The sequence below is a fragment of the Anguilla anguilla genome, chromosome 2, assembly GCF_013347855.1.
Source record: "Anguilla anguilla isolate fAngAng1 chromosome 2, fAngAng1.pri, whole genome shotgun sequence".
Classification (NCBI taxonomy): Eukaryota; Metazoa; Chordata; class Actinopteri; order Anguilliformes; family Anguillidae; genus Anguilla; species Anguilla anguilla.
Genome location: NC_049202.1, coordinates 44,070,897 through 44,084,067, shown reverse-complemented (window position 1 = coordinate 44,084,067; position 13,171 = coordinate 44,070,897). Strand labels below are relative to the sequence as shown.

Below are 13,171 nucleotides of genomic sequence, written 5' to 3'. Positions count from 1 at the left end.
TTTTCAAGTTATTTCTCAGTAAACGGACACCTCGACCTTTTAGCAATTCTAAAATCAATGCACTACAAATCCAACATTCTAAAGCAGTTTAAAAGGAGGCACCACTGTCAAAAACAATGCTTTTGGTTCCATATGCCAATTTTGATATTTTTTGATATTTTTCTTCTATAACTTTTATAGTTTCATAAACTGAACAAACTAAAGGTAAATAATCATTGTAAATAATTAATTTAGATGATAATATAACACCATTGTCAAGTACACAAGGCATAAAATAAGCTTATGATAGCATATTTTATGATTAAATGCCTCTGCGGTTTTAAAACTGACCCGGTTGAATCATATATCGTTAAAAAGCTTGTTTCCTGGAGAATGACCATAAGTGGCTATTTCTTTTGCTGTCACTGTGAGGATGGACGAAAGACAAGCAGAACTCCTTGAATTCATTGGCTACTAGCCTTTAAAGACCCCTTTAATAGCCATTTTCTCAAAACTGTATATTGCCCGTAGGGTATTCAATTTATCTCAACTTTAACAAAAGATACAGCTACATAACTTTACATACTGCTTCTTAAATGTTATAGCTAGGGCATGTCAGAGGCTTTTTTGTTTTGTCATTTTCATTTTATGTGGCATTTTATCTGTAAAAATAAGTCAAAAATGTTTTTTTTCAGCATGTACATATTGTTTTTGGAATACTTTAAAAAAAAAAAAACACTTTTTTGACAAAAGCCTCTAGCCCTAACTATTGAGTTATTGATAATTATGAAAATTATTTAAAAAATCAGTTCAGATTTTATCTGTTGAGCTTAAATATTGAATACACTTATATGCAAATTAGTGCATATTTAATGAGCTAATAGCTCATTTGCATATTTGAAAAATAAAAAAATGACATAATACATGAAAACCTTGTATTTGTGTCTTTATTTAACTGGTAAAATTTCATTTTGTGGGTGGGGTTCAGACAGTTCATAAAACTTAGTTTATTTAAAAATAAAAATAGCCTAAAAAGAGAGAGAGAGAGAGAGAGAGAGAGAGAGAGAGAGAGAGATGAAAAGTACAGTATGAGGATCTGGAAATATATATTTTATAATTAATTATGCGCCAATATTAAATCAATTTGATGCTTTGAAGGCACAACAATTGCATTACCAGTGAATATTAGGTTAGAAAATACAACGTTTGCCCGATTCAATGTGACTTCCGGTATAAACCACGCCCACTTCCGGTCTTCTATCCAAATACAGATACACAGACAAATAATTTTGTTGGTTTTACAGATACAGATACAGATACAGATAATGACGTCTCTGCACACCCCTAGTAGACAAGTATAAATTTGGAATTTAGGAATTTCGGGAACTTAGATTTATTCTGTTAACAAAACAGTGTACAGTCCATATCCATCCAAATTACAAAGGAATTTCTATCACAAATGCTTGTTATATGGCATAATATGTTTGGACATTTAAAAAAAAGTCTGCACTACCAGATATTGTAAGTTAAGGAAGATATTAAGGGAAACTATGTTAACTTGCTGATGACAAGTTTATTAGACATATAATCAGTATAGTTATAGGTGCCCTTGTTTGCCTTACATAGTAAACATGTAAAATTAGCATGCACAGCACACTCTTAAAGATAAACAGTGCTTAATGCTGTGCAATAATACACTAAGCTAGCGCACAGCTACTGATAAAGTACACATATAAAGACTGAGAAAGAATATGAACACTACACTGAATGTGCATTGCAATTCATTACATTTTTTTCACTAAGTATATTCAATTATTACAGTTATCTGTAGTGTCTTAAACATTTCCAAATGTTTTTTTTATTATTTCTTTTAAAATGGCTGATTAAACTGGGTGCAAGTTTAATTTGCAGTTAATGAGTCTGAGGTCACTTGTCTGTTTTGCCTTGTACTGCTTTAAATGAATCTAAATGAAAGCACGAACATCACAGTCCTGGAGCGTGTGTTTCAGCCCACTGTTGCCCTTTACAGATGATGTTTTTTCCTTTGGAGTTCGATGCTGACTACTTTAGACACTGGTTGTGAAAATAAGTCAGTGCATTGATGTTTCTCACTGACGTTCGCATCAAACATACTCCCACACAATTGCAAGCCCTTTAGCAAAGTCTCCCCTTGTAGCTGCGCTCACCATAATTATTGGCAACGAGACCTTTTCTTCAACAATTTTATGCATGACCCTATGCATGCTGAAATATTATTTTCTTAACTAATGGATGAACCACTACCACCTCTTGTCCCTGATTGACTCAGGTGCTATAATTTTAAAAGACGGGGATCAAGTGCTTCTGGTTGCTGGGCTTTTGTTGTTCCCTAACCTCCCATTCTTGCACACTGCCAGCTTCGCCCCCATGCCTGTTCTGTTTTGATTTTACTGAAGTAATTATTACCGGTTTGTTTGGGTACAAGTGGTTTCTTTTTTTCTTTTTTTTAGCACCATTTTTTGTGTAGGGACGCTAGTTCCCTGGAAGACTCACCTCCTGTGTTAAAACATGTGAGTTAGGGAGGATCTTGTTCATTCTGGTATAGGTTAGTATTCCAGGAGCTAGCTGCCCCTGTTCTTTTATTTTGCAGCCTGTATCTTTACTTTGGCCTGTAATTTATTTCCTTATTAATAGTCAACCTTTTTGTTAAATTGGCATTTGGCACCCTTTTATATTGTTGGGCTAAAGTTTCAATTTTAACAGAAATGATGGAATTTCAACTGACTGTACATGCTATACATTAGAATTGTGCAACAGCGGCTCCTCTGGTTGGCCAGCCGCTCACAATCTGCCCAGACCAGCTGCTGCTGGACTGCCGACAGGAAGGAAGTGATGGCTGGCTGCAAGCTTTTCAGCGGTGATGCATGCCATTCTGTGCCTCCCCACATTTATAGAGGCTGTTGTAGCAATGAGATAGGCTTTTCTTATTTAGAGGGGGGTGTTGATCGTGCTTCTGCACTATTTAAATCACATGCTCTTACTCATTCAGATTTCTTTATATTAAGCCCGTCCTGTTAAAAATAATTAGAATTCCCTTGGCCATTTCAAACAAAGGAATTTTTTTTTTATTTAATTTGAGAGACGAGTGGAAATGCGATAATAGAGATATGAAAATTTGGCAAGACACTTTTGGATTCCTCCTTTCTCTTCTCATTGAAGATCAAGTCGGGAAGGAGACTTTTATACACATTTATACTCGCCGTCAATAATTTTACCCCTGCCCCCACCCAGTAACCTCTCCCTGTGACCTGTTATGAAGCTCAAGGTTCTCTTTGTCCTTTTGAAGCTGCCCTCGCCCTTCCTTATCAGCAATTATAATTTCATCTTTAATATAGGGCCGACAGAGCTGTTTTATTATTATATCTCAAGTGAAACAGATAAAAATCCTTTCAAGCAGTGTGCTGAATGGGACTTGAGCAGACGGGGCGGTGGAACACACACAAACAGCGATCAGAGGGGGGCCTGCTGCAGGCCGGGGGGGCTGAGTGCCACTCAGGACTGCCTGTGCAGACGAGGAGCGTACTGAGTGGGGCCGAAGCCATTAGAGCCCCTTGTTTTTGCTTCCGGTCCACATTTAATTGTGAGAGAAGAAGAGGTTTATTTTAGTCAAATAGAGCCTATGCATTGTATATCGAGGTCAATTACAAAGCAGCCACGTCTGGATAAAATGAAGAAATTATGCAGGGTTACTCTCCCTTTATACGGACTTGAGAAGGAAATCAGCCTTTTCAGGGAATGCTAGGCAAATATTTAATTTTTATCAACCCGAAATGAACTGGACCAAATCGCTGCTGCTGTCAATGAAGTAACACTTTTCAGACATGCGTCTCTATCATTAATGTTTCTTCAAATTTTACAATACGAAGTGACATATTTCAAATACAGTGTGTTGTAGCTTTGAAGCAGTTCCATCGCTGATGAACTGATAAAATGTCCTGTTCCTTTTATTAGATGACAACAAAATAGATGGAAAGAGCCCTCTGTTTCTAAAAACAGATTCCAAACTGCCGTTCAATGTCAGTCTGTCTGTTGGTGCTCAAACACAGTCATTCTGGAAATCTTTCTGTCCCTGGAAATAAAAGAATGCTTTGCAAGAAAACTGGAATGATGGGCTCTTGCTTGCTCTGTCACTGTGTACTCTTCATACCACATTAGCATCACTCTGTACCTCCATAAGTGCTTGTCTGCATCATGCATGACTGCCATCCATTGTGATTACAAGCCAGCCGGGCTTATATCTTATACTGCTTATATTGGTAGTTCGTCGGGCTGGTGGAAGATTCTTATATGAATTGTACAAAATACATTCCCCCGCAGACAAAAAGAGAAATTCCCTTTTAAATTTAGTCCAAGTTAAAAAAAATGATTGAATGATAAGAAGTGAAAGTGCAGGAGGGAGCTGTTACTTAGCAACACTCAATGGGGTTGTTGTTCGAGCTGTTTTGCAATCCTTGTACACATATGAGCTGTGTATGTATGCATGCGTGTGTGCATGTGTGTGTGTACATAAGTTTGCTGCATGTCTTTTTCTTTGTTTTAAATGCACATTAGTTTCAGATGATCTCCACGTGTATCAACAATCCAGGATCTCTTCACTCATATCAGTTGAATATCCTATTTCATAATATAATTAATTCCTAGATCTCTTAAAATATATTTATTGTGTCAAGATGACTTCTCACTGTGTTATGCTGTACAATGTGAACTACAGCAATAGAGTTCTCCCATTAATTAAGTTGCAATCCTTTATTCACTCCTGAACCCATTGCTCTTTTTCAGGACTACATTTACTCCTTTGCTTACTCCTGTATTCACCTCTGTGTTTACCGTAGTCACTCTGAACCCACTCCTGTATTCACATTGCCACAGACGTGTATGCACACTTCCCCTTTCACAGACTACACTCAAGGGCAATCTTTAATTGAAAAAAAACAATCATTTTAAAAATAGGCGCTGGCCTAATGTCTTCTATTTAATGAAAATAGATTTTATTTTCAACTTTGTTGTTACCATGTGCAGTTGAAAAAGTTCAAATGCACATTTGGAGCTGAATAAACCAAGTAGAATGGGCAGTGATTTGTTTTGTTTTTTTTATTATTGTTTTGCGTGAGTGTGTGTGGTACTGTAATATGTATAAGCCCTGTGCACACTGTCAATGCAATCACTGTCAAGAGTTCAAATACAGGGATAGATTGAATTGCACTGTGTGTAATATTGGTTCTGAGACCTTGGATTTGAAACTCTCCAGTGTGGAATATATTATGTTTCATTAAGTCAAAAGCACACACTTCTTTATCCAGATATGTTTTTCCAAGGTCAGGTCAATCCTGTTCAGTGAAGAGCGACATGTGAAGGTCTGCTTCATTACTGACAATTTTACTCAGATGCAATTCCATAGAATGGGAACAGCAAACACACAGCGGTTCACTACAGCAGATTGTTATCATCAGTCTGTCTGTTGTCAATGATTTGCAAACCTTTATTTAAGCTGTCTTGAAAGTTCCTCTTTTGCTGTCAGGTTTTTGTTAGTGGGCTGAATGCTTTAGCATATGGCTATCCATTTCTCCAAAACTTATAAACAATGCTCTGAAACAAAATGCAGCCAAGTAACCTAAGGAATTAAGGAAACATATGAGCCATGCTTCACTGCATTTACACAGGCTGAACAAGCTTTTGCATCCCCAGTAGCCACACTGCCATAGAAGTTACTGCACATTAACCAGCAAATAATCTCATGATGAACTTCAATATTTGAATCTGCCTCACCAATGTTAGTGATTGTATACAGTAGATTAGCCACTATAATGATGCCCTGGATCCTTGTATGAATGATAAGGAAGGAGTGATGTGGACCAGGCCGGTTAGAGAGCTAAGAAAGGTGTGCTTCAGAGCCCAGGTCATTGGGCATTGTTGTTTATCTGTGGGGTCCTGTAGGCCTGAAGTTTCAAGGTTCTGTGCTGAATTTAACTGCCAAGCATGTTGCATATCCAATGACAGATCAGGTGAATACCCTGCATGTGGTCCCAGTCTATTTTATCTTCCTCAAATAAGGGAAAGACCTCTTCTTTATAGTCAGTGGATATCCTGTCCCCTTTTTTAGAAATGTGATAGTTTGCTCCACCTTGGGCATCTCAAGGCCTGTTGACATTCTGAAATTAAATATGCTTTACTCATTTACTGTGAGGACTGAAAAAACAGCTTGAGGGCTGTCTTCCTCTGTTTAACTGCTGCGTGGGGCTTCATCATATTTGCCCTTGTGGTATACAAGGCTTCAGTGCAGAGAAACTGCTGTTTGATCACTGCCATTTGTGTTGACAAAGACTATAATACAAGGCTTTATTTAATCAGAAAATAAAATCTGGGTCTGTTCTGTATCTCTCTGTGATATTTAAGCACATACCATTTAAAGACCATATTCTGTTCTACTATTCTGCCCTTTTTTTTTGTGCTGATGGCCCTCAGCACACATTGCAGACTTAATGTAGACAAAGAGATTTGAACTGGTATGCAAGGAAGCATTTCCAAATCTCAAGTTCAGCTGTGTACATAAATAGTTGTTCTGCATTTGTGATTTGCACTCAAGATAAAAGTGAAAGCATCTGGTGAATCTTGAACAGATTCTCTCTGTAACTTCTGAATCAGAAGCATATTTGCTAGCTTAAAAGCTAATTAAAAGCAAATGGAAAAATAACCATATAAAATCAGTAAATGTTGTCGCTAAATTTCTTCAGTTCCTGATGAGTCATTGCTTCACCGAGAGTTTGTGCCTCGTGTCAGGGCCTCCATGACCGGGGATCCACCCACTGCAGTGTTCAGAGAGCTTATAAATGAGTAGGATCAGGAACATGTGACCAGACTCTGCAACAGGGTGCCCAGACTCTGCTCCTGTGTGGCCTGGTGGGTCCTGAAGGTAGTGGTTACAAGACCTAGGCTTCATCACTAATAATTTAGAAGAAAACTTTCTTATTCACAAGGAGAGGGGGATCATTTATTCAGTGTATGAGATGCCTCCAATCAAAATGACCAAGATTACGGGAATCATTTCAAATTTAGGGAATAACAAAGCTAGCAGACCCCCACCAGGGTCGGCAGTGAAGAGGCTGCACAAATGTCAGAGGGAGGAGAGGATTTTGGGTGTTCTACAACTCGTTATGGTTCATTAGAAGAATAAGGTGTGGACATTGAATTACCTGCAGGCCATATCTATAATTTGCACTTCCTCATTGCGCTTGTTGGTTGCATCTGTGTTACAGGATAGCTGAAGGCAATGGTGAGTTTTTTGAGCGCATGAAGCACATCCTCCAGAAGCAGGATAATATGCATCGCACGGCACAGAACGAGGTAAGACACATACACTTTCAACAAGTTTATCCTCAGAAGGTCAGTGGAAAAAGTACAGAATAACTTGTAACTTGTGGTAAATTCTGTGGCAACTGTGTGTCAGTGACCTCTCACCTGAGCCCCAGTATAAGGCACAGAGTAGATAACCGCAATGGGCTGGGAGGATCTGGGTGCAGACGCCCAGCCTGCTGGAGACGGGCCTCCAGTGACGCGTTTGGACAGACGGACAGGGTTAATGAGAGAACTTACCAGGCTGGAGACTCAGATGTTGGCTCTCCGAGGCTCTGTGAAACGCCCACACAAGGGGGAAGCAGCTAAATGAATGAAGGCTATCAGGCTGTTCATGTCAGCCCACTTAGTGTTTAGTGCTGCGGAACTGTAGAAGAGATAAGAGGGAAAATAATATTCACAACTTTCTTGTACAATGATATGGCCTTCAGAGGTAGTTTTAAAAAGTCATGATGGAGGAAATGATAAAATTCTAAATGAAAAAGCATTCATGACATCGGTGTAATAATCAGGATTAACATCACTCATGAGTGGTAGTTCTGGGGTATAGGTAGTGTCATTTGGTGAGAATGGACAGTTGGTTGTGTAGTTGCGGAGGTACTGGGTTCAGTAGTTGTGGTGCTTGATTCTGACTCATATTTAGTTTGGTTGTTTTTCTGAACATGTTAAATAATGGAGCTATGGGCAGTATATTTGTTGGAGTACAGGAAGAATAGTTTTGGGGCAGTTGGGTTATCAAGGTGTGGACTGATTTTGCTTTATCATCATTCCAAGAGTTTGTTTTACATTCTTATCTACTTAAAGAACATAGATGCCTAGGTAAATACCAATACTTACTAATATCTGACAGAAAAACATACTGTAAAGATGTGCAGGTTACAAATACAGAGCAACAATTTGTGAACAAAACAAGACTAGACTTCATGCATGTTTTGTATGATGCGTATCTGCTTGGTTGTATACTGCATGCCAGTTGCGTGGGTGTAGAGGTCTGGGTGATGAGATCAGGGCCAATAGACTTGTTCCTCTCAGGGCCAGGATGGCAATGGCACCGCCCTTCCTTCAGAGACAGTCAGTGGCATCTGTGTTCCAGAGAAAGTGACCAAGAGAGAGGTGAGTAGTCTGGTGCTGCTTGGGGTGGGTGGGGTGTAGGTTTGAGTAACATCAACATGAGTCTGATGCATGAAGGGTACATTAAGACTTGACATTTCTCATGTTTTTATCGAATCAACACCTCCGTTCTGGCTCACGAAAACAATTTTGTTATTTGTGGCATTGAGTCTTGCACTCAGCTGGTTTCCACCTACAATATGACAACATTGCAACCATGAGTTCAACACATTGGTACAGAGCCCCAAAGCCTCATCCGGCTCGGGTTTTCAATTATGTAAATGCTATATTGACATTCATTTGTATGAAATAAGCTTCCTTTGGCCCCTTGTTTCAGGTGTATCTTATCGGCCTCACCTCAAAATGTTTGTAATGTGTGTTTAAGCTGTAGTAAGGCTCAGTATTTTGCAGCTGGTCCTCCTATATGAAGAAGCAGTCTACACTGTGATGAACAAGGTTGGGGTGCCCTGTCCAGAATATGTGACCAATGAAGGAGAGCTCTTCAGCTACCTGCAGAAGGTATACATTCAGCATTTTTCCAGATTTTTCTACCATCCTTTCCAATTTTTGTCTCATATACTTGTAATATTCTAAGCAGAGCCCTTACCATGAAAGGACTTTTATTCTCTAAGAACCCATCGATCAGAGAAGCGTAGTCAGGTGATAGTATTGAGACTGTGTCTGTCTTTCTTAGTCCACGTTTGCCTTAATATAGCAGCCCATGTCTGAGCAAATCGGATGTGTTTTTGTCCAGATGCAATTAGTCATCAAAGCCTGTGCCCGGCATCGTATTGATGTTCAGGTCAGTTATCACAGGCATTTAGATGCATCACGCTCCAGTGTGCAGTTTCCTCTCACCCCTAGCCTTGTTGCTCATGGTGACACAGATGACAGTGGCTGCAGTGTTTGATATGGTTTATGAGTCCCTTCCCATCTGAGGTCACTCTGGTAGGCACAAGCTGTTTGTCTAATTTACATGCTGAACGTGCAGTGTTCTGTATCTTTACCTAATGATGCTCATTCTTATTACATTATGAGCAGTTACAGAAGTGTCTCAATGCGAGGGGCTTATTCTAGGTCACAAGTGTCAAGAACAAAGACATATTATTATCCAAAAATATAACCTCGTGTTTTCTGGAGCTTTCCTGTGTTAGCAACCCTGGCTTTTTACGGACTACTGATTACTACAGAGTGGTCGTGGACACAGAACCACGGTTATAAAAAATGGCTGCCTCACTAATTCTTACTAGTCTGTCCCTGTTCTGCACACATTGCTTTAATGGTTTACCTTCTTCCATTATAAAGAATGGCCTTCACCATTGTATATATCCTCAGCCAAACATACATTGTTTTCTGACCCTAGGTGTTTGACGTAGAACCAGAGGAGCAAAAGACTATTCTACAGAGAGTCCAGGAATCCAAGGTGAGAGGCCCTGTCTTTTATGTTATATTCACCCCACAGATATCTTTACCCATTGTGTCTCTTTTACCTGTTTGTCCACACAGTCACTGTACTTTCTTAATGCCTTTTCGACAAAGATTAGACGATTCAGCAAATAACTCTTCATAGTAGAGTAAAAGAAAATACATCTAATAGCTTATTTTGCTTTTGTACTTGATGGGTCCTTTGCCTTAGATGTAAGTCTATGTGAGGCAGATTTTATATAATTTATTTTCTTTCATTTGGCAACTGACCAATGTGACACTTTGCAGCAAATGTCAATGTGAAAAAGACTCCCTGTCTACTCAGCTTTTTAGAGTGATTCTGAAGGAATCAAAAATAGTTTGTACACTCTATACACTGGCCTTACATCTCAGCCTGCCTGAAGGTCACATCAAGCTGGATGGCATCTTAAACTCAACCTGGCTAAGTCTGAGGTGCTGTACATTGCCTCCAAGTTCTCACCACTACTAGACATCTCTCCTTTCGATGCTACAGGAAAGCTCACTCAGAGCTCCCTTGTTCTGATGTACTTATCACAATTGTTAATATTTCAGTTTTTTTCCCTGAATCTTTAAAGTCAGCTATCATCAGACCACTTCTAAAAAAGAACAGTCTTGATCCCTCCATCATTAGTAATTTGTAATCATTTTGTTCTCTGAAAGATCCTTGAAAAAGGCTGTCTATAAGCAATTTCATGACTATTTAACTTTCCATCTGCATGATGCTTTCCAGTCAGGTTTCCATGCCAATCACAGCACTGAAATGGCCATAGTTAAGCTTATTGAATATTGAATGAATGAATGAATTAATTAATTAATTAACATTTAATTTGATTACATTTTATTTGATTCAACTTTTAATTTTATTCAGTATTTATTTAATCATTTTTGTTGCATCCACTCCTCTTATCTCAGGTCTTCTGGCACCCACCGTTTAGTTGATCCAAAGAAAAAATCAAAATTTGGTGAAATAGTTTTTTGTCATTATGCTCCCAGTGGTTGGAATGGTTTTCCAGACAACTTGAGATGTGCCCTAACTTTAACTCCATTTAAAAACAGACTAATGGGCCGTCTGGGTAGTGTAGAGGTATAAGCACTTGCCTACCAGAGACCTGGGTTCAATCCCCGGCAGCGGTACTTCCGGCTTGGTCAGACGTTCCTACGAACACAGTTGGCAGTGTTCGCAGGTGGGAAGCCGGTAAGGGTATGAATCCTGATCGTTGCATTAGCGACTCCTACTGATTGGTCGCGACGCCTGTTCAGCAGGGAGGGGATCTGGGGAAGATGAACCTCCGCGCGCGTTACGCTCTCCCAGTGAAACTCCTCGCTAAGGCTTTTGATTAGTGTTTCTGTTTGTGTGTATGTGTGCTTGGATATTTGTTTGTGTGTCCGCTGATGGGGTGGGGAGGGCCTTGGTGAAGGTTTGCTGTCTTTTTATTATGTATGTGCTGGATGTATGTGTACACAGTAAAATGCACGATGTATGTGCTATTGATTTTAATGTGAAGCTTATTGAGTTTGAGCTCATTGTATATTATATGTGGTATATAAATAAAATCTTGACTTGACTTGACTCTTATAATACACGATCCATAGGAATAACCCTGGATGAGCAGCTGTCCATCTCTCTCCATATAATAGCAGTGAGTCAGGGGTCTAGATTGTTTCTATACAACATACAAAAAATGCGCCCTTCCTCACCACCTACTTAAAACATCCTGCCTGGAATACTGCAATTCTCTTTTTACCAGTCTCCCTGTTTGTGCCACTTAACCTCTGAGCTAATATAGAAAGCCGATGCACGTGCTTTCCCAGGCATGTTTAAGTTGCACCCCTCCTCATCTCACTTCATCGGCTACCTGTTAGATCTTGCATCATGTTTAATTCCTTGGTAAATGGCTACTGGGCAGTGAATGGAACAGTCCAACTTAATTTTAATCTTCAAACTTGCACCCCGCCAGATCTCTCTGATTCACAACTTTGAGGGGGTTTCACATAGTTAAAGTTTTTTTTTCATTTTTAATTTTTTTTTAACAGAGAGCAAGCTACTCCTTGAAGGTTTCTGTCATGGAAGGGAAAAATCTTCTGGCAAAAGATGCCAATGGTGAGTTTCCTCTGTTTCCTATTCCTTTAATAAAAATAACAGAACATTTAGTTAATTGGTAAGCCAGTATGTCATGTTTTGTCATTCAACTAAGGAATAATGAAAACAAAATGTCTAACATATCTAAAAAAAAATCTAACATATGTTCTGGTTCCCTGGCTCCAATATGTTCAATAGTCTTATGTAACTGTCCAAGAGAAACATTTTCTTCAGAAGCTTGGGAGTTTGGATGCTGTGTGCACAGTCGCAATTTTGAACAGTTGAAGGATGACATTTGAATAAATATCAAATATGAGGATATTTATAAGCTGCACACTGTACAAATTGTTTGGTTTCTCTCTGAAACCATCATGTTTGTATATAGGCAACTGACAGGAGTGATAAGATGAATATAAATAGGACCAAAATGGAATTGCACAAAAAAATTAACAAACAACTTAACTGTTATATACTGTAGCTGTCCTGCTCCCTTGTTACACAGATCACACTGTGATCAAATTAATGTATGAGCTTTCATCGTCAGTGGATCTGTTTATCCAAAGAGGAAATGGATCTGTTCATCCCCATCAACTTGAAAGAAGCTAATGGTATTGCGAGTGTGTGCTGAAATGGAAGAATGAAAAGATTTGACGACTATTGTCTCATCTTGGTGCCTTGAAGGTTACAGTGACCCCTACTGCATGCTGGGAATACTCCTGGGCCAAATCCCAAGGGAGCTAGAGGAGAGGAAAGAGAGAAAGTTCAGCTTCCGCAAGAAAAAGGACAAGACAGAGAAGCGCTCCAGTGCCAGGGAGGTACTGGCAGCCAAGTGCATCCAGGTCACTGAGGTCAAACCCGAGACTCTCAATCCTGTGTGGAACGAGCATTTTGTTTTGTGAGTTATACTACAGTTGTCTTCTGTAAAAATAAAACCATTTTCACAAGACACCCAACATTCTCTTTATTGAATAAAATCTAGTCTTTCTTTAGCATTATTTGAGATACAGATGCACTCTTGTTCTAATTATTTTGTAGTATTTTGTTATCATATGACAGTTTCCGGAATCTTTTAAAATCTCTCGGTTTTCAAGGAGATAAAATGATTGGGTTGAGTGGTAATGTTTGTGGAGCTTAGAGACACTAAACTGATTCTTGTTATTTATTTAT

At 39.1% G+C, this 13,171-nt stretch overlaps 1 protein-coding gene across 3 annotated transcripts in view; it reads left to right on the top strand.

Annotated features, from left to right (window-relative positions):
- The window catches only part of LOC118221135 (BAI1-associated protein 3-like), a 37,783-nt gene that overhangs the window by 12,680 nt on the left and 11,932 nt on the right, over positions 1–13,171 (top strand). For all 3 annotated transcript variants that reach the window (XM_035405878.1, XM_035405877.1, XM_035405879.1), the window contains exons 3-8: positions 7,272–7,359; positions 8,401–8,481; positions 8,890–8,997; positions 9,842–9,901; positions 11,959–12,025; positions 12,686–12,899. In XM_035405878.1, coding sequence (XP_035261769.1) covers positions 7,272–7,359; positions 8,401–8,481; positions 8,890–8,997; positions 9,842–9,901; positions 11,959–12,025; positions 12,686–12,899 — 618 coding nt within the window. The remainder of the gene's footprint in view (positions 1–7,271; positions 7,360–8,400; positions 8,482–8,889; positions 8,998–9,841; positions 9,902–11,958; positions 12,026–12,685; positions 12,900–13,171) is intronic.